Here is a 24,721-nt window from a genome sequence, read left to right as displayed (position 1 = left end):
GCACAGGATCTAGAAGTAGGTCAGGTCCCTGTTCCCATGGGCCTCCTTCTCTGCCTGGTCCTATGTGGCCAACAGCCAAGACAAGGCTGAGAGGGCTCCTGGGAAGATTACAGGCTCTGAAGTCAAGACCCACACTCCAATGTTGGCTCCATCATTTACAAGCTGGGCAAACTTGGGCAAGGACTTTTTAACAGCTAGGAACTTTTAAATGAGGTAATACAAGCCCACTTTCCGCCTTCATACACCTGCACCTGTACCACTTCTTTATTATGGAGATTTCCACCTGTGCTTTTGTCATTAGTCTTGACCTCTGCCTGGCTATGGACTGAGATTCTAAAAACAGATTCTTCTCATCCTTGACACTGACTAGAATATTAACAGGGCTTAATAAATGTGTTGAATAAGTAAGTGAATGAATGAATTATGGATGCCCAGATAGTACCATTATTGTAAAAATGGGATCTATGTTCCCTGGCTGTCTGCAGAGTGTACAGTCTTTAAAAAAATACAATCAGTAAAATAACTGCTAAAGTAGCGCGCGTGGAGAGCACGGAGCAGACACGGATACCTGCTTGGGGAAGTCAGGGAAGGTTCCGTGAAGGAGATGGCATTTGAGCTGAGCCCTGAAGATGGAATAGGTACAGGGGTGTCCAACCTGCGGCCTACAGGCCGCGTGCAGCCCAGGATGGCTATGAGTGCGACCCAACACAAAATCGTAAATTTACTTAAAACATTATGAGATTTGTGTGTGTGTGTGTGTGTGTGTGTGGGAGATTACGTGTCACAATGTATTTAATGTGTGGCCCAAGACAATTCTTCTTCCAGTGTGGCCCAGAGACAGCAAAAGGTTGGACACCCCTGGCAGTAGGAGTTTCTCAGGCTGAGAGAGGAGCAATACCTGAGCCTCTGGCCTGTCTGGGATCAGCTAGTCATGTTGGACAAGTTACTTTACCTCTCAGTGACTCAGTTTCTTTTCCTGTTAAGTAGAGTTTGCTCCTGGGGTTCCTGCCAGGGTTCTGTAGGAGGACGTAGATGAAATGCATAACACCAATCCAGGCAATAAGGGAAATGGGCGGTAAGTATTAGGAGGGTGCTGCATGGGGAAGAGCCGGAAGTGAGATACTCTGGTTGTTATGAGAACCCTAAATAGTCAGGTTGAGGGGACTACCCAAGGAGGGACACCAATAAATAGTGCCTTGCTTTCCCGCATGGGTTTGGAATAGTTTGAGAAAATTCAAAAGAGTAATTATGGAGACCAAAATATCACTTTTAAATGGCACTGTCTAAATTGGAGACCAAGGCCTGAAATAAGGAAAGGCAGAGCTCGAAGCCACCCAGGCTGGGCAGACCTGGGCCTGGAAGCTCCTCAGACAGCAGCCTGCCCAGGAAAGACTCAGAGCTTGGAGCTGCTCAGCAGGAGGCTGGCTCTCTCTCGCTTCAGAAAAGGGAGGAGGGACACTGAGCGTGCCCAGTTGTTCTTTCCCTTTTTTCATCAGGGACTCTTGTGGGCAGAGCATGTAAAGGGTGGGGCAAGGTCGGAGTTTGCTTTGGAAACCACTTTTCTGTAGAGATGGGGGTGTGGGGCGTACACCCCTTTCACACGGTGTTGCTGGGCCATGGGAGCTGGGAGTGGCATGTGCAGACGGAAAGGACAGGAGATGTCAATGAGGTCTGCCAGGCAGGCAGGGGTGATGCCAATGAACGGAAGGTGCGATGGCCATTGACAGGAAAGGAAGAGGCTCTGGCTGATTGCCAAGGAGAGTGCCAGTGCTGCTGGCATTGCAGAGCATGCCTAGTGACAACAGTCTCTGCTTGTAGCAAGAGGGAGGGCTGCCATCATGGCTCCTTTGAGTCACGGGGAAGTTGAGGAAGCTGGCAAGGAAGTGGGATCTGGGCTAGATAGGCTTGAAGTAACAACAGTAGAGAATGGATATTCTTGGGCCACCTGCAGGTGTCCAGGAACCAGGCATCACAAACAATTCAGAGAAGATGGCAAAGTTTGGGGAAGGGAATGAAAAGCCCAAATGGTTGAGAGAATACCACAGAGAGTAGCATTCTCAGATATTTTTTGTATTGGAAGATTTGGTGATGATAAAAAGATCCAAGAGGTGGCCCTGAGAACGGGCACCTTAGGAGCAGTAGAGGTGAATGTCCTTGTAAGCGAGGAGGTCAAGGATGCTGGAAGCCCTCAAAATGGGGCCAAAGTTAACAAGGAGGAGAGATATTTTACATCTTTGCGAGGTGGTATTGGGTCAGTTATAGTGGCTATATATAGAGGAACCAATAAAGGGACAAAGATATGACCACCTCCAACATAGCTATAACCATCACCAAGATATTGATCAGCCAACCTTATTTGTGCAAGAATGGAGTCATAGAAACAAAAAGATATTAACACTTGTGGAATATACGCCTTGTTAAAATTATAGAGACAGCAACAATGAAGTCATTTATTCCTACTAAAAAAAATAATAATAAACTGTGCTGGCCAAAAGTGTGTGTAGTAAACTTTCACAAAATGTGAGCCATCTCTAATAACTGAGGTACTCCCTCTACCCCCAAAAGTACACACACCAGATGAGTGTCTGCTCCTAAACTATAGATCCAAAGAATATCCTAGAAGCTCATCTGCAAACCAGGCAACACAGGCTGAGTTTGTGGGAGAAATGCAATCTCTCCACATGCACAGAACCAGATGGCATCTATCACGTCAGCTGATATTTGTGATTATTGCTGTTATTTTCCATAATTGCCCTTCAGGGATCTGCTTCTTTGCATCATGTTAAGTGCTTGTAATTAGCCAATGAAAGATTTGGAGCTAAGCTAGTTTTTTAAAAAACTGAGAAACTAAGGCCAATATGATGGAATGTATACAATAATTCCATTCTCATAATGCTAAATACTTTCAGCCAAAGACACTATTTCTAGATATGTCTTTTATTAAAATCAGATGGAATATGTTCACTTTGTTGTGGCATTCAGTATTCTTAGACAACTTTACAAATAAGCCAGGAAAGAAGGAAGGAAGGAAGGAAGGAAGGAAGGAAGGAAGGAAGGAAGGAAGGAAGGAAGGAAGGAAGGAAGGGAGGAAAGAAGGAAGGAAGGAAGGAAGGCAGGCAGGGAAGAGAGGGAGGGAGGAAGGGAAGAGAAGAAGGGAAGAGAGGAAGGGAAGGAAAGAAGGAAAAAAGAAGGAAAGGAAAGGAAAGAAAAAGACATCCAAAAAGTACTTCTGACGAATCACAAGGCATGGGCTTAGCAATACATTCATTGCCAGGGGAATCCTTGAGAACGCCAACTTTCATTGTAGTGATTTAGAAGAAAGAGCTTTAAAAACAGACCTTCTTCCCCCTTTATATTTCCCTGTCAAGATGCATAAAAGAATTCAAACTAATCAAAAAGCCCAAGTGAACTGGCTGGTTAACTAAGACAACCCCAACCTTGAGTTCAGAGTTTTCTAATGCATTCCACCTGTCTCTCCAAGGAACAAAGTTTACAGGATATAGTGACGGCAAAGCAGCCTTGCTTCTAAAGAGACAGATGCTCATATAGTAGCCAAAATGGTGTACCCTGGAATTTTAGCTCGACACTGAAAACGCTGTCATTCTTAATAAATTACCCCATGCCCAAGAAACTGGATTTCTTTCTTTCTTCCTTTTTTCAAAAGCTGTTAAATTATCATGAGAGAAGTAGCCTGCAGTACTATGAAGACCTAAAGCAGCCAGTCCTTGAGGCTCCTTGTAATCTTGTTCCGCCTGACCCATCCAGATTTCTCCTGCGGTAGATTATCTTCACCTCAGCAGGACAAACATTTTATTGTCTGGTCTGCCCTCCCACCCCCACGCCCGCAGCTTCCTCCTCAATGCACACAAGCTGTGTGATCATCCCTGCCTCCACCTACAGGGCTGTCCTGCCTGGAACTGTTTCCTCTCTCACCACCTCTCAATCCTTCAAAGTCCAATTCATGTTCCAATCATCATGAAGTTCTTCCCCAATGGCACCAGCCAACACCCGTCATTTCCTTTCCTGGCTCTCACTCCCACTTCCTGTTAAACTAAGGACAGAAATTGCACTGTGCGTGGACTTAGATCTTGAAGATTCTGAGGTTATTTGTGAGCTCAAGGACATCATGACCTTTTAGCAATAACTGTGAAATGGCATGGGAGGTGGGAATGGAGAAGTGTGTGTTTAGTATTTGCCAACCTTGGCCTAAACCACCCGCCTTGGCAGTGGTTCGTGTTGGAACTTAATTTTACATTGTCTCATATCATCCAGTGGTATGAAGTTCCATGTTCTCATGGTTGTTCAGTTGAAGTTGAAGTTATAGAGAGAAACAACCATAAAAGATGTCAGAGAGATTTACAACCAATCGTTCTGGAGGGGGATCTCAAGTTGTCCTTCCCTTCCTGGGGTTGGTTTGATAGTCGTCGAAAACATTATTTCAAATATGCACCAGGGTTTCCTGGTGTGTTGTCTTATAAATTGATGTATAAATGTATCCATATGGATACATGTTCTCTCTCTATATATACTCAATATATAAACCAGATCACCAATTCATTTGCAATGGGAGACATTGCTTCCCAGAAATTACAGTCCCCAGGGCCACTCCTTCAAGTCAGTTCCTTCTGAACAGAAGGGTAGGTAAGAAGCTTCATAATGTCCAGGAAGTTGCCCAGGGAGCATGAAATCAGAGCCTTCCTCCCCTTTCTCTCCACAGGTTAAAACTGCTCTGGCCCTGCCACTCGCTGGCTGTCCTGTCCTTAGGCAAACTCTTGGCCTCCTTATGCCTTGGTTTTCCCAGCTGTAAATGCAAATAGTATTGCATTTTGCTGTGTATAATGTGCACTTTTTGCCCAGTTTTTGAGGGAAAAATAAGGATGTGCGTTATACCTGGGTAGTACCTGAAATACCTTATATCTGTTCTTTTGTTCTGTAACTATTTGTCCCATAAAACTTCCTGTACCACAGTATGTTCAAAAATAAATGCTAAAATTCCTTTATAATACAAAAAACAAGTATCCAAATATAAATAAGTAAAAATTGAATTAAAAAATCAAAATGAAAGATTTTTTCCCCTGAAAATTTGGGCCAAAAACGTGGGTGCACATGATACACAGCAAAAATATGGGTAATAGTGCCTGACCTATAGGCTTGTAAAGAGTGCTTAGAACAGTAAGTGGCGTCTGCTAGCATTTATTCATGTTAGTGCTTTATGATTTTTATTTATATCTTTTCACCAATACTTGAGAAATTTCATTTCCATAATAATGAGACAGCCCTAATAGAATAATGTAGCCCCTATTAATCTTTGAAACCTTTAAAGATTACGCTGAAGCCAAGAGTACCAAGACCCACCTCACTTGGGACAGCTGGTTGTGTGAAATGCTTTTGGTTTTTTCCCCTCTTCCTTTATACGCAGTACCTGGAAGTGAATGCCACTCCTGGTTCAACTCTTGTTCTGAACTTCTATTCATCAGACCATTTGTGCAGATGTCTGGGTATATGTAGATACAGCAAGTGAAGCCCCATAGCTCCGAGGCCTTTAGATAGAGCAGTATATTGATACACTGTCACTTCTCACAGTCTTCCTCTGCAACCCTCCCCCTTACAAAAACAAAAAGAAAACCTGTCTGTGCTTGTCCTCTCTCAGGCTGGACCAGGCGCCCTTCGGAAAAGGTGGGGCAGGACTGACACACAGGGAAGGCAGGACACCGCGAAGATTCCCGGAGGGTAATCTTTGATTCATCGGGTTGGCAGGCTCGCCCAGCTCCTCCTCCCGTCCCACGGGAAACCTTGTCCCGTCCCATGAAGAAGCAGCCTTTGTTTTGCTGATGTTTCTTAATTGAGTATCAAACTGGAGGGCTGGTACTTTTTCCTGAAAGACCTGAGTATGAAAGGTTTCGCTGCCTTCACCTTTGTTGTTGTTGTTTTAAAAATAAAGGAGTAGCCCCACCTTACCTTAGTTTCTATTGGATAAAACAGGAATGGGGGATTTTTCTTTTTTAAGCTTCCGCCTGTCTCCAAAGTGCACCCGATTTCCTAGTGGGGAAGGCAGTTGCAGCAGCCTGCAGCGGCTAGGTGGCTCAGGAGGGCAGCCGGCTCTCCTGCGAGCCAAGTTCCAGAGCCTGCCCCGCACCCCGCGCCCTTGACTAGAATTTCTCTTCCTTGCCTCCCTGGTTGTTTTACAAGGTATCAAATGACTGGCCGCACCTAGTCGATGTCTAGGCCACAAGAACGAATCAAGACCTTGCTTCCTTCCCTCCCTTCCCCACCCCTCACCTCACCCCTTCACCCCTTCCCATTCACCGTTCTTCCCCCACCCTTCCCCCAAGCTACACCACCGACCAACCAACCAATTGATCTGAAACCCTGTAAAGTCATAGTACAGTATCAGAACCCATGGGACCAAATCATTCAATATCAGTAGGAGGGAAGAAAGGGAAGGAGGGAGGCAGAATAGGGGAAAAGAAGGAATTTCAAAATTGTTTTTCTTTAAGGGGGGAAAAGTGTCTCTGAGCAAGTAGGCCCTCCTCCAGGGAAGGAGAACCCACAGTTCCCCCAGGTAACACATTCCAGAGCCTGACTCAATTGTCCAGAGATGCTGGATGGGGGCCGCAGGAAAAAAAAACACAGCGTTTAAATCCAATGATGGGAGTTGTTTACAACCCTCTGAAAGATGCCAAAGGGTTTAACAGTCAAGGGTAATCACGCACAGCTGTGGGGCTGGCTGGCCGGAGCCTTCCTCAGTCCCTTCCTGCTGGAAAAGCTGAAGCAACACAGTGACTTGTCCAGGGTCACACTCCATGCTTGGGACAGAAATAGTTCTGACTCCTTCCTGGCTCTAACCAGCAAGACAGCCACCTTATTACTGTGCTATCATTCGAATCTGAATCATTTAAATGGCTTCTAATTGCAGGCCTATAGCGAACTGTAAGCTCCGTGTGACTTTAAGTGCCAGGTGGGCTGAGGTAGGAGTGACTGGAGTTTTACAGACTCCTGAATATGGACTTAAAATGCTGGAAGGGGTGGGGGAGGGAAAAGGTGTTTGCAAACTGTCCTTGAAACTGCTGATAAGTACTATGTTTAGTGTTTTTTTAAAATGAATTTGAAATGTCACCTCTAATTTGTTATGATGTCGGAACAGAGAAACACTTGGGGTTCCAATGAATGCCATTCACAAAGGCATTTGGAGTTAAATCTCAGCTGTTTCCCAAGTAGTTCATCTTGACATTCTTCCATTTTATGCCCACTACATTACGGCCTCATTTTGTGTTTAAACTTCCTTTTTAACTCTTTCACAGGCAGCTCATTGGGAGGGGGTGGGAGACGGGGCCCAGGGAAGAAGCCAGGTGGACAAATTCAGATCTGTCCTCTGAGGGCTGGCCGCCCGCTGCGCTCAGGAAGGAAAGAGGAAAGTACGCTCCATCCAGCAAATTGCTCTAACTGATTCATCCGTCCTCACAGAGACGCCACCTACCTGCTTGCAGGTATTCAGGTAAATGACAGGTGGGCGGGACCTACCGACTGTTTCAATAGCTAAGGTCCCAGCAATGTTTTATCTGTCCAGGCTCCCGTGACGTCACACATTTCCTGTTCTCCACCGACCAATGCCCTCCTCCTTCCTCTAGGCACCTGTATGCCGAGCCTGAGGCCGGTCACAGCTCCGGCGGCCCAGGGAGCTGCTGGATTCACCTACGAAGCATGAGAGCTGCGAGGCTGCTGCTGCTTTGAGAGCCCCAGGCAGACACGTAAAAAAGGTGAGCTCAAACCCTCCATGTTTCTCTCTTGGCATTTATACCATTGGGCCCTGAGGGATCTGAATGAGGAATTGGAATGAAAAATACAAGCCTTGCATGTTTGTCCCAGGGGGAGAAGCCCTTTTGAGGGAAAGAGCAGAGGGCTGCCTTTGACGTTGGGTTGCACAGGAAAGATCACCCAGGCCAGATATCGAATCCTTTTTGCTTCTTTTAATCATTAGTCCAGCCTCTGCTTGTCTGGGAAGATGATCTGATTTTTGTTGTTGTTCTTGTTGTTGTTGTTTTTAAACCCTGGAGTGGAGTGGAGAGGGGACTCCTGAAAGTTAACTCAAAGGTACACATCACTTCAGCCCTCTAATGGGGACCAGGAAGCCAGCACCAACTGAATTCAGAATTGCCTTATTTGCCTTATTTTGCCTTTCTGCATTCATCACACCAGAGGCAATGCCGGGGGAAACCTGTGAAACGTTCTTAATTGTTTTTCCCTCCTGGAAGTTTGTTTCTCAAAGGGGTCAATTCTGCTGTCCTGCTCAGACGCCCTCTACTCCAGTTTCCCTCCCTCTACTTCTCTTTTAAAAAGTCTACTGTTTTCTTTGTTCTTTGCTAAATACTCTTTTTAAAACCCCTTTGCTGTCTGGTTAGAATTGTTTACATTCGGATCTGGACTGGCTGCCTGTTGACCTTCAGTTAAAGTAAAGTCTACTTCCTCTCTGCTTACAAGAATGTAACTTCAGGTCTGACGTTTAATGTTTTGGCACTTGTCCACTTTGCTTTTAGTAGCAAATATACTGAGGAGATTGTTCTGCTAGGACCCAACTGTTTTACAAGTAATTTTACCTCTAGGATCCATTTTGGTTTTGCTAGTCCTGATCACACAGCTGTGGCTGCTTCTGGTCTTGACAGCCCAATAGCCACTCGCTCCACCGAACCCTGCTGGCAGAGAAGGAAAGAAACCGCCTCCAGACCCTCCTGGGATGAGCCGGAAAACTTGGGAGAGAAGCCTCCCTTCTAGGGAGGCATTTCATTCATCGGTTATTTTTCTGAGATTTCAGTTAGCAAATATGTTTGCAAAAGAATAACCTGTTAGGAATTATGCTCATAATTCATCCAGAAACTCAGTTTCTGAGTTTCACCCAGAAACTCAAAGTTTTTGTCAATTCTTTAAGGGTATAAATTGAAACAAGCTGAGAACATTTTTGTCTCGGTTGCACCACTGAGAATCTGCCCGGTGCTTGTTGCCAATTTCCCTCTTACTCCTTGGAGGCTTGCATTGTTCTTCAGCTGACCTTTGTGTCTGCTCTTTCCCCGGAGCAGGTGTGTTTGGGTGGTGGCTACTGCTTGTCCCTCACTAGTGTTGTCACTTGATTCCGAGTTTTGACTGTAGAGGAGACCAAAAAGAAAAAAATCTCTTGGATCCTGAATCTGCTGGATAAAAACACGTCTTTAAAGTCACAAAGCTCTCCCATAAGATTACCATGGTTCATGGTTCTTTGCACAGTAGTTAATTCATGATTGAACAAATCATGTCATCGCTCAATGTCAGCTTTTCTGGATGTTAAAGGAACAAAGTTGTGGCTACCAGGCCTCCAGATATAAGAAAGGAAAAAAATTACAGAGGCTAGAATTCAGGGTCAGGTGGTCTAGAATGCAGTTGGTCTCTCGGGTAATTTGCACATTGAGCCCAAAGGGGAGAAAAGAGCCACAGTGGGTCCCTTCCTGTTCTAACGCCATCCCTTGGTTCAAGTGTGCAATCTCTTCCATTTACGCCCTTCAGCAAGTTACTTAACTTCTCTGACCCTCAGCTTCTTCATCAGTAAACCGAGAGATGTAATGAAGTTGTGAGAAGGAAATGAGGAAACATACAGAGCGTTGAGCGACAGTGTCTGGTGCTAGGCAGCAGTTAGGCGAAGGCTGGGTCCGTCCATCCTTCTTGAAGGCATCTTCCTGGGTTGTTTGAGGGGGCGAGTCTGACCCTATGGAGATAAAAGATCTTACGGGTTCACAATTGTTAGGAACCCTGATCGTTCTTGTTACAGTTATTAATTGTAAGTAATTAACTTCAATGTTAACAGATCAGAGAAAGAAAACGGGCAGGAAGCAGGAGAATGCTTAAACTGTGTCATTAAACAGGTAGGCAGACTGGTCTCTGCTAGTGTCCCCGGCCGCTGCTGTTTCTCCTACCTTCCCCACCCCCAGGCTCTCATCCCACCACAGACCTGCAGACTCTGGTTCCCCACAGGCCCTCAGGGGGATGAATCCTGTTGTCACTTGCCATACACTGGCTTGCTGGCTTCCCTTTCAGCTTTCAACTGCGCTATCTCCAGGGCAGACTTGGGTGGGTGCTCCATCTCCTCCAGTCTCGCAGATGAACACCCTTTGCAGCAGCCTGGGCGAGCTGCCTGCCTAGCCACTGGGAGAAAGGAGGAAGCGGCTGGTTTGGAGACTGTACTATACTGTGGAAAGGGGATGTGTGGATCCTTTGGCTATGACTGTGCCCCTAATGGAATACCCTCTGCCCTTCAATGACCTTGAGTCATTGCATAAGAACAGGCATGTTCCCAGACCCCCGGGGCCTTCTCCAGGTCTCACACTGTCCTGCAAAGAGAAGGCAAGCTTTCATCATTCAAGAGCAAGGCAACAGCCTAGGTGATGGAGGACAGAGGCTTATAACCTTGAAACTATTACTGGCTTGCTTAGTAGTAGGGGCCCTGGGGAAGAACCTCAACCTCCCTACCCATCCGTTTCCTTGCCTACCTTTTCCCAAAAGAGGGCTGCTAGCATGGTATACTTCACAAACCACCTCCATCCTGTAACAAAAGCGAAATGGGCCGCACACCTGGGGGAGGAGGCCCGACTGAGGGGAGGGCAGTGCCTCACTAGGACATGTTAATCTTATTCATTCAATTCTCGGCGGAATTGGTACTACTGCCTTAGGGTAGTGGTCTGGTCCCTGGCATCAGTCGGCCAGGGTTCAAAACCCAGCTCCACCATGTACTAGCTGTGTGACCTGGGACACAGCCCCTCTTTACCTCAGCTACAAAAAATAGAGTTGTGAAGATGAAATGAGTTGAAATAAGTGCTGGGAATAGTCCGTGGCAGAGTGATAGCTATTACTAGTATTATTTTCTTGCAGGAAAGCATAGTGGGTAGAATCAGACCAACCTGGGTTCGAGGCTAGTTTCACCATGTTAAATTACTAAGCTAAATAAATTCCTTAGCATCGCTTTGTCTCAGTTTCATCATCTGGAAAATGGAATGCTTACCAAGCCTAGTGGTGTTATGAGGAATAATTGAAATGACTTTATGTAAATGCCAAATATATTGGAGGTGCTCAGTACATCCTAACTATTGTTATAGAAAACATTTGTTATATTGGTTACGGTAATATAATAATGACAGGAACAGAAGTAAGTTAAGGGCCAAAGACTGAGCAAAACAGATTTCCCTGAAAGGCCCCCAAAGGCCTAGGAGGAAAACCTGTTAATAAAGATTATCTTGTTTATCTTGAAGTTCCAGGGGAGGGTAGCTGCCATTTAAGAGGCCTGGGTGATGCAGAACTGTGGATAGTAGGACTCTGCGATGCACATAAACAGTGGATTCTTCTGGAGCAGTGATTCCTGGCTTCTAGTGTCTCCTTTTTAGGTTTGGATTCCTCACTTACAGTGAAGAAAATCAGGTATGCTAGGATCCTGGGGACTTAAAAGGCCATCCTGAAAGACGCTCCTGAGAGAGGCCTATGAGGGAGGCTCTGACATGTGTCCTCAGTATTCAAGGGCCTCCTGAGGGTGGACAACTATTCCTGATGTTTACGTGCTGGCATTACATGGACTCACTTTTATGTGGGTGGCAAATTTATTGTCCTCTGACAGCATGTCCAAAGTATCGAAGGCTTTTCAAAACTGTCTGGAAGAAGACTACATCACTCTTCCAGTGTTAATGGGATTTAACCATCTACTGTCCCCGGAGAATATGAGTGAACATGAAAACCATACAAGTTTCTAAGAGCAAACACTTCACTGAACTGAAATCAGAAAGAGAAAATGCTAGTTGCTTCCTGTACACCTTTTAGATTCACCATTTTCTCTTATCTCATTTTGTTCTAAGTGACTCGAGGACACCGCTGTGATTTATTGTTTAGTTACGCAGAGACATATTTCAGATCAATATAAGGAAGTCCTTTCTAAGAATTAGAGTTGTCCCCAAATCTAGTAGGTCACCTTTGGGGCACTGAGTTCCCTGTCACTGAAAGGGAATGGTTTTTGGTATATTTAACGCCTGGTATGTGTTTGCTGAAGGAAGGAAGGAGAGGAGGAAGGAACGCAGGGAGAGAGGGAGAGAGGCCAAAGAGGATTTGTGTTTCTTTAGTAGTGCATACACTCATTTGTAAATAAAGATTATATCACTGACCTCGTAAGACCATTTTAAAGATTAAATGAGAAAATACATGTATGTGTTCCTAGTGAGCTGCTTATTAAATAGTACTAATTATTGTTTTATTTTATATTCTAAAAAGAAGGGGAGAGAATGGATTCCTGCTTCAAGCAGAGGGTAGACAAGATGACCTCCAAATTTGAAATGTACAGTTTTTGTACTGTCTTTATTCCAATTCTCTTCGCCCGTGCCCTTCTTCCTCCACTTTTTCTAGAAGACCTCCCCCTGCTCTAGCAGCCACATGTCTTGACATGGTGGACTGAGTACACTTCAAAGAGTGGCAGTAATTCTATCCCAATTAATCAGGGCCTTTTTTTTTTTTTTCACATCACTAATTTGTTACTTGGAATGTGTGGACTTAAATGCCACCATTATTTTCCAGTGACTCTTATTTGCTTCTTGTGTTTGAAGCACTTGTCACAAGAACGCAAAAGAGTTCACCAACAGCACAGTGGAAGCTCTCCAAGAATTTTCTTTAATGGCAACAGCACACACATGTCATTGCTATCTGTTGAGATGATTTGCATAACTTGCTGATGACTGCTTGGTCGGTCACGTGGCCTCTTTGAATAGCACACTGCATGTTTAAGCTCCTGCATACTCACATTAACACGTGAGTCACCTAGTGTTTTCATAGTCCTCGTTAAGTATCATTGTTATGCTTGTAATATGTCTACAACAACACACACACACCCTCAGCCATTCTATCTCTGGCCTGTTTTCCGCTTGGGGCCCTTACAGATGTGGCTTAACAGTTATCCTTGAAGACACCTGTATTCTAACTTAGTAATGGATTAAAAGGAAATTATTACATTTTTATACTAGGACAAAACTGCTATCCCTGAGTACATGAGCAGTCTAAGTAGCTGCCACCCAACATGCTTTCTGTATTTCTCAGCTGTGCAGGGAAGTGTTGGAATGCATCACTGGTAATGTTTGCCCTGTTGCTGGAGAATACTCCTGGAAATGCGTAGCCCCCCTGTATTAGTTTCCTAGGGCTGCTGTAACAAATTACCATAAACTTCATGGTTTAAAACAACACAAATTTGTTCTCTCACAGTTCTGGAGGCCAGAAGCTTGAAATCAAGGTGTTGGCAGAGCCTTGCTTCCTCCAAAGGCTCCAGAGGAGGATCCTTCCTTGCCTCTTCCAGCCCCTGGTGCCCCCAGGCGCTCCCTAGTGCAGCCGCATAACTCCAACCTGTCTTCACATCATCTTCTCCTTTGTGTCTATGTCTGCTTTTCTTCCATCTCTTATAGAGACATTTGTCATTGGATTTAGGGTAAATCAGATAATCCAGGATGATCTCACCTGAAGACTCTTAATTACTTCTTTGAAGACCATTTTTCTAATAAGGTCACATTCGCAGGTTCTGAGGCTTAGGACATGGACATACCTTTTGGCAGGCCCTGATTCTGCTTCCTATATACCCCAACTGAAACACATACACACAGGCCCCTCCCATTGCTTATGGGGAGATTCCTTGTCCACTGGGACACTAAAATATTGGGCAAAGTATAGGTAAGAAGAGTTCAAATTGGCATCCTTTACCGCACAGTAGTGTTTTATAGTCTAAACACCCACTGAGTATTTTCAGTAGATGTGATATACCTACAAAAACAAATCAGTAAAGACCACCTTAGGTTGCTTTATTAGGTAGGACACGTAGGTAGGACAAAAGTAGAGTTCTGATTAAGGAAGTGATGAGTGATTATTTCACAGAATCCCGAGCCCTTTAATCCACAACTGGATAAGTATTCCTTTCCAAGTGCCATGTTTTCAAAAGGACCTTAACAAATTGGAGGTATCCTGAGTGGACCATTTACTACCACCTGAAATACTCAGGAAGCCAGACAACTGGAAGAACCAGAGATAAAAAGGAAAGATGAGAAAGAAACCACCAACAACGCTGTCTTTAATTTGAGGGTGGGAGAGCTGTCATGTTTTGAGGAAGTGAATGTGATCTTTGTTACACTGAAAGATACAAGGGCCAAAGGTCACAGTAACAAGACAGAAGCACTCAGCTGATAGTAAACTGGTAACCTCCCCATCATGGCAGGTGCTTCAGGCAGACATTGGTAGGTCATCCCTCAGGGATGCTGTAAAGAGGAGTCCTGCACTTGGCCGAATCTAAGATCCTTATCCAACTAAGACCCTTGTGACTGCTAAATAAATAATTTCAAAATCTTAAATGCAGACCATTGTGGGGGAACACCAAACACCACTGTGCATGTTCCTCTTCCTTGATGGAGACATTTGCTCAGGTTCTTCACCCAAACCTAGATTTCTTTGCACTTGTCCAAATCCCATATATCTTTTTCAGTCCTTGCATAGGGCTGCCTATTCCATGAACTTTCCCTGACTGTTCTGGGCCACACTACACTGCTCTTGTGTCCCGTTCCCTCCAAACTTGTCCCTGCTCTTACCTTGGAAGACCACACTTATTGCCACACTTACTGTGTATTCTCTTGCAGTGTTCCAGCACTTCTTTCTATATGTATACTCTATTTTCCTAATTAGACTTAAAAGTGTTGAAGATGAAATTGAATTCCCTGTGGCAACTCTCATAGAATTTAAGACAAATGCCAGCATGTAATAGGTGATTAATGAATACCTGTAGAACTGAAACAGGTGAAAAATATTGACAATACAAATGTCTTCCTTCATCTTGTTCTTCTCTCCATGAAAGGTTATCTGTTAAAAAAAAAAAAATATATATATATATATGCATTTCCTGAAATTGTTTTGTTAGCTTTGGGCAGGGGAGTGCCCTGCTTCCCCTCTGACATCAGCCTTCCGGGGATCCAATGACACTTATGCTCCTGGGCAACACAAAATACCCTGCCTTCATTTTAGTCATTGGTAGGGGTCAGGTCTCTGAAGGGAGACCACACCCCCAAAACAGAAATATTTTCTGGAAGGAAGGCTCCTTATAGTACAGTCTTGCCCCACTCTAGGTGAGTGTTCTAGGAACCCAGCTATATCAGCATACCAGCTGGCATTGTTGTGAGAGTCTGAGTTCAGGTTCAGTGAAATTTTTTGGAGGCTCAATGCGTTTATCCATTTCATACCACAGTTCACTGAGTGTTCAGCAGTTTTTGACTAAGTATCCCACCCTCCCTATTCACCTGACCTCGCCGTCGATGAAAAATGTCCTCAGAGGGAAACGTTTTGCCGTTGTGGAAGAGGTGAAACAAAAACGGCAGAAGCACTAAAAGGCATCAAAATCGACGACTTCAAAAACTTTTGAGAGTTGGAAAAAATGTCTCGATGGGTGTATTACATTAAATGGAGAGTACTTGGAAGATGACTGAAGTTTAAACGTGTAAGAATAAATACACAGTTTTTTACTTTACCATGTTGATAGACCAGGAACTGGAAGGACATCTTCTCTGGGCCGGAGTTCTTACAAAGCCACCAAAGTAAGAAAGGTGTGTAACTACACCCCAGGGGATAGGCAGTAAAACCTGTCAGCAAAGAAAAACGCCTCTCTAAGCAGCTGCCATGGACCTGCCCTGGCTTCTTAAGCTTGAATCTAATTGACTAGCTACTTGGGACTCTTTCCACTTAACTACTTCCCTTGTTTTTCTCCCACTTTCTGAATATCTAGGCTTTCAGTTATTGACTCCAGATGTATTACCTTGTCTCCTTTTAGTTTAGTTCTCTTTAATTTCCTGGCCATATCTTGACCTCTTTGAAGACCCTTTGTATGTTTTTTCTGTCCTTTCTAGTGTTGGCAACACTATGCAAGTGAGTGTCATTCACAGGTTGCATGAATGGATTGCCTACTCCCGCTTGGAGATCACAGATTTAGATATTAATCTGGAGCAGAGCTAACCCCAACCTTTGCAACAGCCCATAAGCACCTGCTGTCCCTCTGTTCCCTCTCCTTTCCCTCTGCAAATGGCACCCCCAACGCAACCCTACCCCCAAGCCCCTACTTCCTCCTCAGGCTCTTTGTTCAAGAACATCTTTTATCCCATGTGTGATTATTTTTATTCAGGTCACTAAAGCCCCTAATTCCTCCCTATTACAGACATGTCTGTATTACAGACATAATGACGGATTAGTCCATTGGTCCATTCTCTTCCGTACATTAGTTCACAACAGATATTTATTTAAAAATTTGATGGCACCAAGTCGATACTGATTACTGACACCTACAAGTCTTACTCAATTTATCCATAACCTAAAATGTAATTCGAAATTCACTATGTGTAATAGAAGATAGAGTTTGTCCTAATTTTGGCAATTGCTTTCCCCCCAATAATCTAATTTAGCAGTTCCAGCCAGGGCCAGGGCCAGGGCAGTGATTAGACAAACATGCCTGCTGGGTAGTTATTTTAGAAAGAGTGGCAAGGCCACCAGTTTGGCGGCCCTGGCCCACCCTGTTCCTCCCTGGGCGTTCTTCTGGTTTTCAAGGTCCAGGGTGGGGTTTCTGACCAGGATTGTGATCTCTTCCCTGAAGGGTGGCCCCAATAACCAGTTTGAAACCAGCCCTGCAGCTATTCTGTCCCAAGCAGCTCCATGCAAGTTTTAAAGCATCATCATCAGCAGCAGCAGCAACAACAACAAAACCTCTAAGCTTAGTTTCTTGCAGCGAAAAATTACCTTCGAGATCATCTGGTACAGGGGTTCTTAGATTTTCTGTGTTTCAGACACACTGTAAAACGTTAGGATTGGTTGAAGGAATTAAAAGATTTAAAACAACATCAAATAAGTCAGCAAAAATTGGGAAGCAAATGTAACTACAGTAGAACAGAGCCTCACACTGCCCCTAAAATGTCACGGTCCAAACGGTGTCCTTGCTGGAGAGACTGGGCTCCTGTGTCTACTCACGAAACAAAGCTCTTTCAGGATCCAGTCATTTTGTGATCTTCTGGGGGACCTGGCTTTAGATTACACTTCTTTCCTCTCACTTGAGGCAACTTCTTCCTTTCTTCCTCTTGCATCCTGAATCCTTAAGCAAACTGCTCAGCTGGTGTCTCAAATATAATAATCAGCTAGAACAACAATCAAATGAGATCTTGGTTAAAATTTAGTGGCACACCTGTGGCAAGTTTGTGTTTCTCTGGCTTTGTGACCACATAGCTGGGAACCAGGTCAGGTGCAAGGAAAAAATATCGAGACCCACAGAGGTTGTTGGTAGTGTTCAAAACACAGCCTTGATGCCCCGCTCTCTCCTCTCAGGTTCCTAAACACAATAGCAACAGAGTAATGGTGAAGGCAACGTAAATGAGGCACTCGCCTTTCAGTGCAGCATTTAAGGAGGCACCAAAAATCTCAGTAATCACATGAGTAATATTTTAATGATTATTTTTAAAAACCAAAATTAATGCAAAAAAATCCGTGATGAACAAAAGATCAAAATTTATTTAAATAAAGACAGGATCAGTAAGCTAAAGTTATTTAAAAATTACTTAAGATGATCAGTTAAGCCTTGGCTGGGCTGCTCATTTGGTTAGAGCATTGCCCAGATATGCCAGCGCCAACATTGCGGGTTTGATTCCCAGTCAGGCCACATACAAGAATCAACCAAGGAATGCATAAATAAGTGGAACAACAAATCGATGTTTCCCTCTCTTTGTCCATCTCCCTCTCTCTCTCTATTCCTCCTTTCTCCCCTCCCTACTTCCTCTCTCCTAAAACCAATAAATAAATTTAAAAAGAGATTATCAGTCAAGAGAAATTGTCAAGTATGGCAATTTCTTCCATTGAAAATGAGATAAGCAAAGAGGTAGGTTTTGAAACTATTGTTGAGCTTGCTTCCTTTAAAGCCAGGAAAGGGAAACTATTTTTTAAAATCTTGTTTTTAGTATAAATAAGATATTTAAACTTAAAATAATGTTGTGATTTTTACTATACCTACATTTTGTGTTTCCAAAATTTTTTCAACTCCTTAATGCTACCATTAAAAAATACGCAAGACGATGTGTATCAGGAGATACACATTTCTTTTTGCTTCAGTCTGCAACATGGCTGGGCACAGCACTAGTGGGATAAATGTACCTGTTACTTAGAAAGACCTTCCATAGATTTTTGTGGACGTGTTTATCATAGGCCAAGAAGGAATGTTCCATAGACATGGCTCTTCGATAGATGCCCCTCCCCTGAATACGGGGAGAAGTCCAAGGTGACTAGTACACCTGAAACACTTTCCTGCTCTGGCACCTGTGCATCTCCTTGGGGCAGGGTTGGGGGGAGAAGGAACATCTGGAGCTGCAGGACTTTCAGTTCATTCCATTGCCCCCGCATCAGCTGCCCTTGGCCTGCCACTATTTCAACTTTTTGATTTATTAGTGAATTTCAGTGAATGTTAATCAATGTTTGTACTCTGGGTAGAAAAAAGTATCTCTGACTTGCCATTTGCTTAAGTGGTTTCCATGTCCCTTTTGTTATTTATTATGTTGGTAAAGATTTATCAAAATGAAGGAGGGCTTACAAACAAATGGAGAGCCCCAAATTCCCCAAATGTCATTTGTTCTGGGGATCAGGTTATACATGAAGGATTCTAACATGGAACTGTTTAGCCAATGAGGACTTTCTTCTGTTTATATAAATCTGCCAGATGCCACTAAATACCTTTGCATTTTCTAAATTGTGTTCATAGTCCTTGTTTTTGCTTTGAAGAGCCCCACTTTTCTACTTTATTAACCTTGATTTTTGTATCTCCTCTGCGGCCAAGAATTGTTAATAACTTAATTGTCAATTGTGAATGCCAGGCCTTGGAGGATACTGACAAATCACAGGGCTTGCGGAGGAGAGCGGTCGAGCTCCTAGGGTCTGGAGACCTGAAGGAATGCCAGATGACCCTACGGCTGCTGAGCCTGGAGGAGAGCACGGGGTCTGTCTTCACATAATTAGGGGTCTTAAGGAACTAGATATGTTTTAAATAGCTCCTGCGATAATGCTGGCACTAATGGAGGGGCACCCATTGAGTTCTTGAGAGGCAAATTTGTGCTCAGTATATGGACTTTCCCTCCCTAATAGTTAGAGCTATCCAAAGGCAGAATGAGGCTTTATAAAGTAATAAAGACCGGTTGCACATAAGGACCATCTATCTCTCAAGGCTCTCTTTCAACCTGTAAAGTCAGTGGCTACAACATTTCATCTTTGTCAACATTCAAGTACCAATGCAGGACACACTGCCCTTTCACCATACAGATGAATTCTTTTTTTTCTTTTTTAAAATTTTTTCGATTACAGTTTACTTCTAATGTTATTTTGCATTGGTTTTTGTATTTTGTATGCATAGCGGTTAGATAACCATACACTTACAAAAGTGGTCCCCCCAGTATTTCCAGTATCCACCTGGCACCATACATAGTTATTGCAATATTATTGACTATATTCCCTGTGCTGTACTTTACATCCCATGACTATTTTGTAACTACCAACTTGTATTTATACTTCTTAATTCCTTCACCTCTTTCTCTCAGTCCCCCAACACCCCTCTCCTCTGGCAACCATCAGTCTGTGCTTATGAGTCTTTTCAGTTTTCTTTGTTTATATTGTCCTTTATAAATCCCACATGTAAGTAAAATCCTATGGTATTTGCCTTTCCCTGACTGACTTATTTCACTTAGCATAATACCCTGTAGGTCCATCCATGTTGTTGCAAATGGTAAGATTTTGTTCTTTTTATAGGTACCACAGCTTTTAGATCCACGCATCTATTGATGGGGCACCTGGGTTGTTTAGATAGACTCTTTTTAAAAATATGGTGGCCACATTACTGCTGTTGGAAAACTGTGACTCGTGCAAGTACTGAAGGGATGCTATAGGGCCAAGGCCTGTCCTTTCAGTAGGAGGGAGGTGTGACATGGTCAGTGCAGCATGCCAAATGATACGCTGGCGCATTACCTTTCTAGTGAGTGTATGATTTCCTCTGGAGACTTCATCAGATGACTGTTGTCTGTAAAGCCAGCATGCATTGAAAGGAGAGTTAGAGCGACAATAGCCCACCAGAGTCTCTGTTGTTCTGGGAAGTTACCTCACACAGAAATGTTTCCACCTGCAAAAAGGCTGTTCTTAAGTCTATTGGACTTTCAGCGCAGGTGACAGTACACATTCTACTTCTAACAACCCTTTTGGTTGAGGCCAACACTGACTCGCACTTGCTCTGGATGCCTTTGTTGTCAGCCACGGGAGGTCAGGATGTGAAAGCTAGGTAGAACTTCTGTGCAGGTTTCAGGTGAGACCATAAACTGGTGAGAAAGGAAGCAGGGGTTAGGGATGAACAGAGATGGAGATTTTTATTTTTCCTGGCATTTCTCAGCACTACAGTATGTAGACGACACCTCTCTCTAAAAGTCACTATCTCTAAAAGCCAGGTTTCTAGGCTACCCTATATCAGAGGAGAGGGAGAAAGAATGCTTCCTAAGCCACAATAGGGTTGTACCTCCCCCAATCCCTACATGCACACCCAAGGAGGGAATCCACTTCTGTTCTCTTTCTCCAAACTGCCAAAAAAAACCCCAAAAAACAAACAAACAAAAAAACAGGTCCATAATAGCTTTCTCTCCTTTCTTCACCCAGGGCCAAAGTGCGGACAGCTGACATATTGATTAATGTAAATGGACCCAAAGCTGACAGGCCCTCTCACTCAATTTTGGGGGAGAAAATAATTTACCTTTTAAGCCTTAATGATTTTTGATCATTCTGAGTTGAGCAGCAAGGCACATCTATGTCTAAAAGCATGATATATCATACATGTTTATAAGATGTAAACTGGAAACAAGAAATGTCAGGTATATGTTCTTAATCACATTTTAAAAAGTCTACCTAGTTCTTTCCTTAGAGCCAAAACTGCTTGTTCGGTCAATTCTCTCAAAATCTGTGTTTATTCATATAGCCTTTATTTAGTCTAAAGCAAAGTTAGAAAATATATACAGCAGTGTTTACATTAATATTATATAAAGAATCTGGTTTATGCACATGGGTCAGTGCCAGGGAATTCAAATTGCTCTCAGAGGGAGAGAGTGAGAAAGAGGGAAGGAGGAAGGGAGGGAAAAGAAAGGAAGAAAGAAAAATTGGAGTTGGACTAAAACCTGCTGTTTTTGCTTGCCTCGTTCCATTAATTCCATCGCAGCCATTTTAACACTCAGTAAAGTCAAAGAGACTTTTTATTCAGCTATGTTGGAAAAACCTGCTTGCAATGAGGCATAAAGAGAAAAGTTCTAATTCCCCAGGGCTTTCATATTTGGTTAATTACCTTATTGGGATTCTGACCAGTCGTGATCAGGAAAGAGCTGGGAGACAAAGGAGCCAGACAGGAGCGGAAACAGGAGCATCACCCCCTGCTGGGTTAGTTTCTTTTGGGAGGTGACTAGCAAGTTACTTGCATGTCACACCTCAGTTTCCTTACCTACTAAATGGTGGGGGTTGAGGGGTGGAGGTGGGGGTGGGGGAAGGGAACAGCTCACCCTGGGAATCTGTGAGGACTGAATAACATCCTATGTAATGCCCCTAGCACAGTGCCTGGCACGTGGTCAATGCTCAAAAACTGTTAGAAAGCAAAGAAAAAAAAAGGAGGGGTTTCCCAACTAGCCCATCACCTAAAAGAAAACAAAATACCTCCAGTTTATTAGCACGAAATCATAGAAGTCTGTTTCTGAAAGGGACTTGAAGTAACCGGTCTGGTGTTTTTGGTTGGTTTGTCTTTAAGCCAGGGCTGTTCAAACAGTATTATAAGGAACCTACTGTGTCAAAGAAATGGAAGCGGAGCTGACACTTGGTGGGGCACAGAAGTGGCCCCAGCTCCATCCTCCCGTCCTTCCCTCCACCGGAAGATGGTGAGGCATCTGGTACCTTCCAGAGCATAGTCTGAAACCAAAATTCTGGTCCTACTCTGCCATTTCACCAATAAGGGAATGGCACTGAAATGTGAAGTGGCCTTTCCGTGGTACAGACAGTGACATTCCTATCATTTTCCAGTGCAGCCCATGGAAAGGAATGGATGGGGCCAAAACATGTGAAGGAGTACTTGACAAAGGGTTCTTACGGAGAGACTTTTAAAAGATCTAGAGCTTTAGTTCAAAATTTGTAAACCATATTTTTCTCTAGTAAAGGATAATCTTTTGGGCCCATTTCCATTTTTGTGTTTATTTTCAACTCTCTTTCATGTCACTTAACATTTTCTCTGTGTGGTTCTAGTACCTTCTATTAGCCTTGAGGACAAATAGGTTTCCATTAAATTTGACTAGAAGCTTCTTCACCTCCTGCACCCTCTACCTTGGCCTTCTGTAGTCCCTTTTGATGCTAAAGAGAATGCTATGATTCCTAAATGTTTTCACATTCAGGGGTATTTTACTTCAACCTCCTGACTGGCGTGGTCTTTCTGGCATGTTAGCACAGCACAAAAATGTAAACATGAAGCTGACCCAGTGAAAGTTTGAACTCAATGTATTTTCCTTCTGAGATAAGGCGATGTTTGTACAAACAACCTCGGACTCTATTTGGATAAGAAAAAAGATAGAACACAATTTATGACTGCCGCACTGTTTCCAAATGCGGTCAGTTTCCTGTTGGGTTATTCATGTGTCTTGATATCCCTGTGGAACACTGCAAGTTTTTTCACACTTACTTTCAGAAGAGAAGAACGTTGAGTTGTGGGGTACTGTGGGGAGTGGGATTCTCAGTTGTCATGACAGGTGACCCGGAGTCTCCTGGTGCATAGCTCTGTTTGTACTGCTCACCCGGGCTTCTGACTCACTCTGCTCCTATCCACTCCTCTGGACAGAGACTCCATGGGAGCAGGGGCATATCCTTTAAAGCTCTCTGAAAGGTCTCTATACCCAACTCCCTGGCTCAGAGTTTGTTCCAAAAAATAATTTATTGACTGATTTTCCAAGAGATCTCCTAGATGTTAATCAGGCATGTTGATAACTCCATTATTGTGGATTCCTATACCAAAGGAAAATACATAGCATGATAGTATTTCACTGGTTTGAAATATATGGAATTGAATAAGAGAGTGCTGTTAGAACAAAGCAAAAAATCCCTTAAACGACAATAGATTCCAGTTTCCAGACCAATTGAACTAGACTGGAGACAATGAATTCAATAGCAATACATACAAGAATAATAACTATGTTCATTGAGCACTTACTGTATACCAGGCATAATTCTAAAAGCTGTATGTATCGTATCTCATTTAATCCTTACAACAATCCCATGAGGTAGGCTATTACTATCCCCAAGGCTTAAATCATTATTCACCGTGGTGGTGAGATTTGAACCCAGGCACTGTGTTTCCAGAGCCCACGTAACCAGTAAATAACTAACTGAGTGAATGAAATACATACAGGAAACAATGATGCTTTCACCATAGTACAAATACAACAGACTCAACAGCTCTTACATCTCAGAGTATTTCCTAGTTGAAGGCTCTGATGTCCTAAATTTCCTGATTTTAGAGAAAGGTGAGAAAGAAAGATAAGAGAAAGCCATTAAAGTGTTAAAAGTTTTTCTTGTTCTGCTCTGATAGAGAATATTATAAATCACTGATCTATTTAATTTTAGTAACAAATTTTATTTCTTAAGGCATATTTCTTTTGAGTTACTCTAGGCATTTCTCAGATATTACCCAAATGATTTTTACCACACCACCATGAGAATGTTAAAGGCAGACCTTACGCCCTCTGTAAAGATGGTTAAACTGAGGCAAAGTAAGGCTAAGTCACTTGCCCAAAATCCTGTTCCTCAACCCTGGCCTTCTGAGTATCAGTTCCCTCTCTTCTGGCAGCATTGTCTCACATCAGTAACAAAGGATCTTATGATGGCTGTGAAAACAAAGATGCCGTCTTCTCTTTTAGGTTTGGATGGGTCCTAAAAGATCTTGATTTGCTCCTGAGGAAATACTATTTTGCTGGGTCAGTTGCCCATCATCCCATCCTGCCAGTCAACCATGAGCCAGCCAGATCTTGCCAACAACCCAGATCTCAGCCCTGACCCACTGTGTGTGGTGTGTGGCCAGTCCCACTCCCCTGAGGAAAATCATTTCTACACCTATACAGAAGATGTGGACGATGACCTCATATGCCACATCTGCCTGCAAGCATTGCTGGACCCTCTTGACACGCCCTGCGGACACACCTACTGCACTCTCTGCCTCACCAACTTCCTAGTAAACAAGGACTTCTGCCCCATGGATCGCATGCCGGTGGTTCTCCAGCACTGCAAGAAATCCAGCATCCTGGTCCACAAGCTCCTCAACAAGCTGATGGTGACCTGCCCGTTCACCGAGCACTGCACCGAGGTAGTGCAGCGCTGTGACCTCGAGCAGCACTTTCAAACCAGGTAGGGCCTCCTCCTTGGAACTTGTCTGTCTCCTGAGAGCAGTACTGCCTCCCGGGTCCTGGCTGCTCCACGAGAGGCCTGTTTCTCTGTCTTCTTCTGGGCAACCAGTGAAACGGTTCCTTCAAAATAAGAAATGTTTTAGGCGTTTATGGTCATGGTTCAGTGTAAGGAAATGGCACATGGTGGAGTTGTGTTATGTGTATGTGTTTATAGGGCTTTTTTTGGTGGCAAAATA

General features: G+C 43.7%; 1 protein-coding gene across 1 annotated transcript in view; it reads left to right on the top strand.

Annotated features, from left to right (window-relative positions):
- Positions 1-7,737: 7,737 nt before the first annotated feature.
- LNX1 (ligand of numb-protein X 1) overlaps positions 7,738-24,721 on the top strand; it is a 104,740-nt gene continuing 87,756 nt past the window's right edge. Inside the window, exons 1-2 of the mRNA XM_054582163.1 lie at positions 7,738-7,757; positions 24,003-24,486. Coding sequence (XP_054438138.1) covers positions 24,095-24,486 — 392 coding nt within the window. The 5' untranslated portion in view covers positions 7,738-7,757; positions 24,003-24,094. The remainder of the gene's footprint in view (positions 7,758-24,002; positions 24,487-24,721) is intronic.

The sequence above is a fragment of the Pteronotus mesoamericanus genome, unplaced genomic scaffold (genome assembly GCF_021234165.1).
Source record: "Pteronotus mesoamericanus isolate MK-2021 breed Mesoamerican mustached bat unplaced genomic scaffold, CSHL_Meso_final contig_68, whole genome shotgun sequence".
Classification (NCBI taxonomy): domain Eukaryota; kingdom Metazoa; phylum Chordata; class Mammalia; order Chiroptera; family Mormoopidae; genus Pteronotus; species Pteronotus mesoamericanus.
This window is presented reverse-complemented; position numbering and strand designations above follow the sequence as displayed.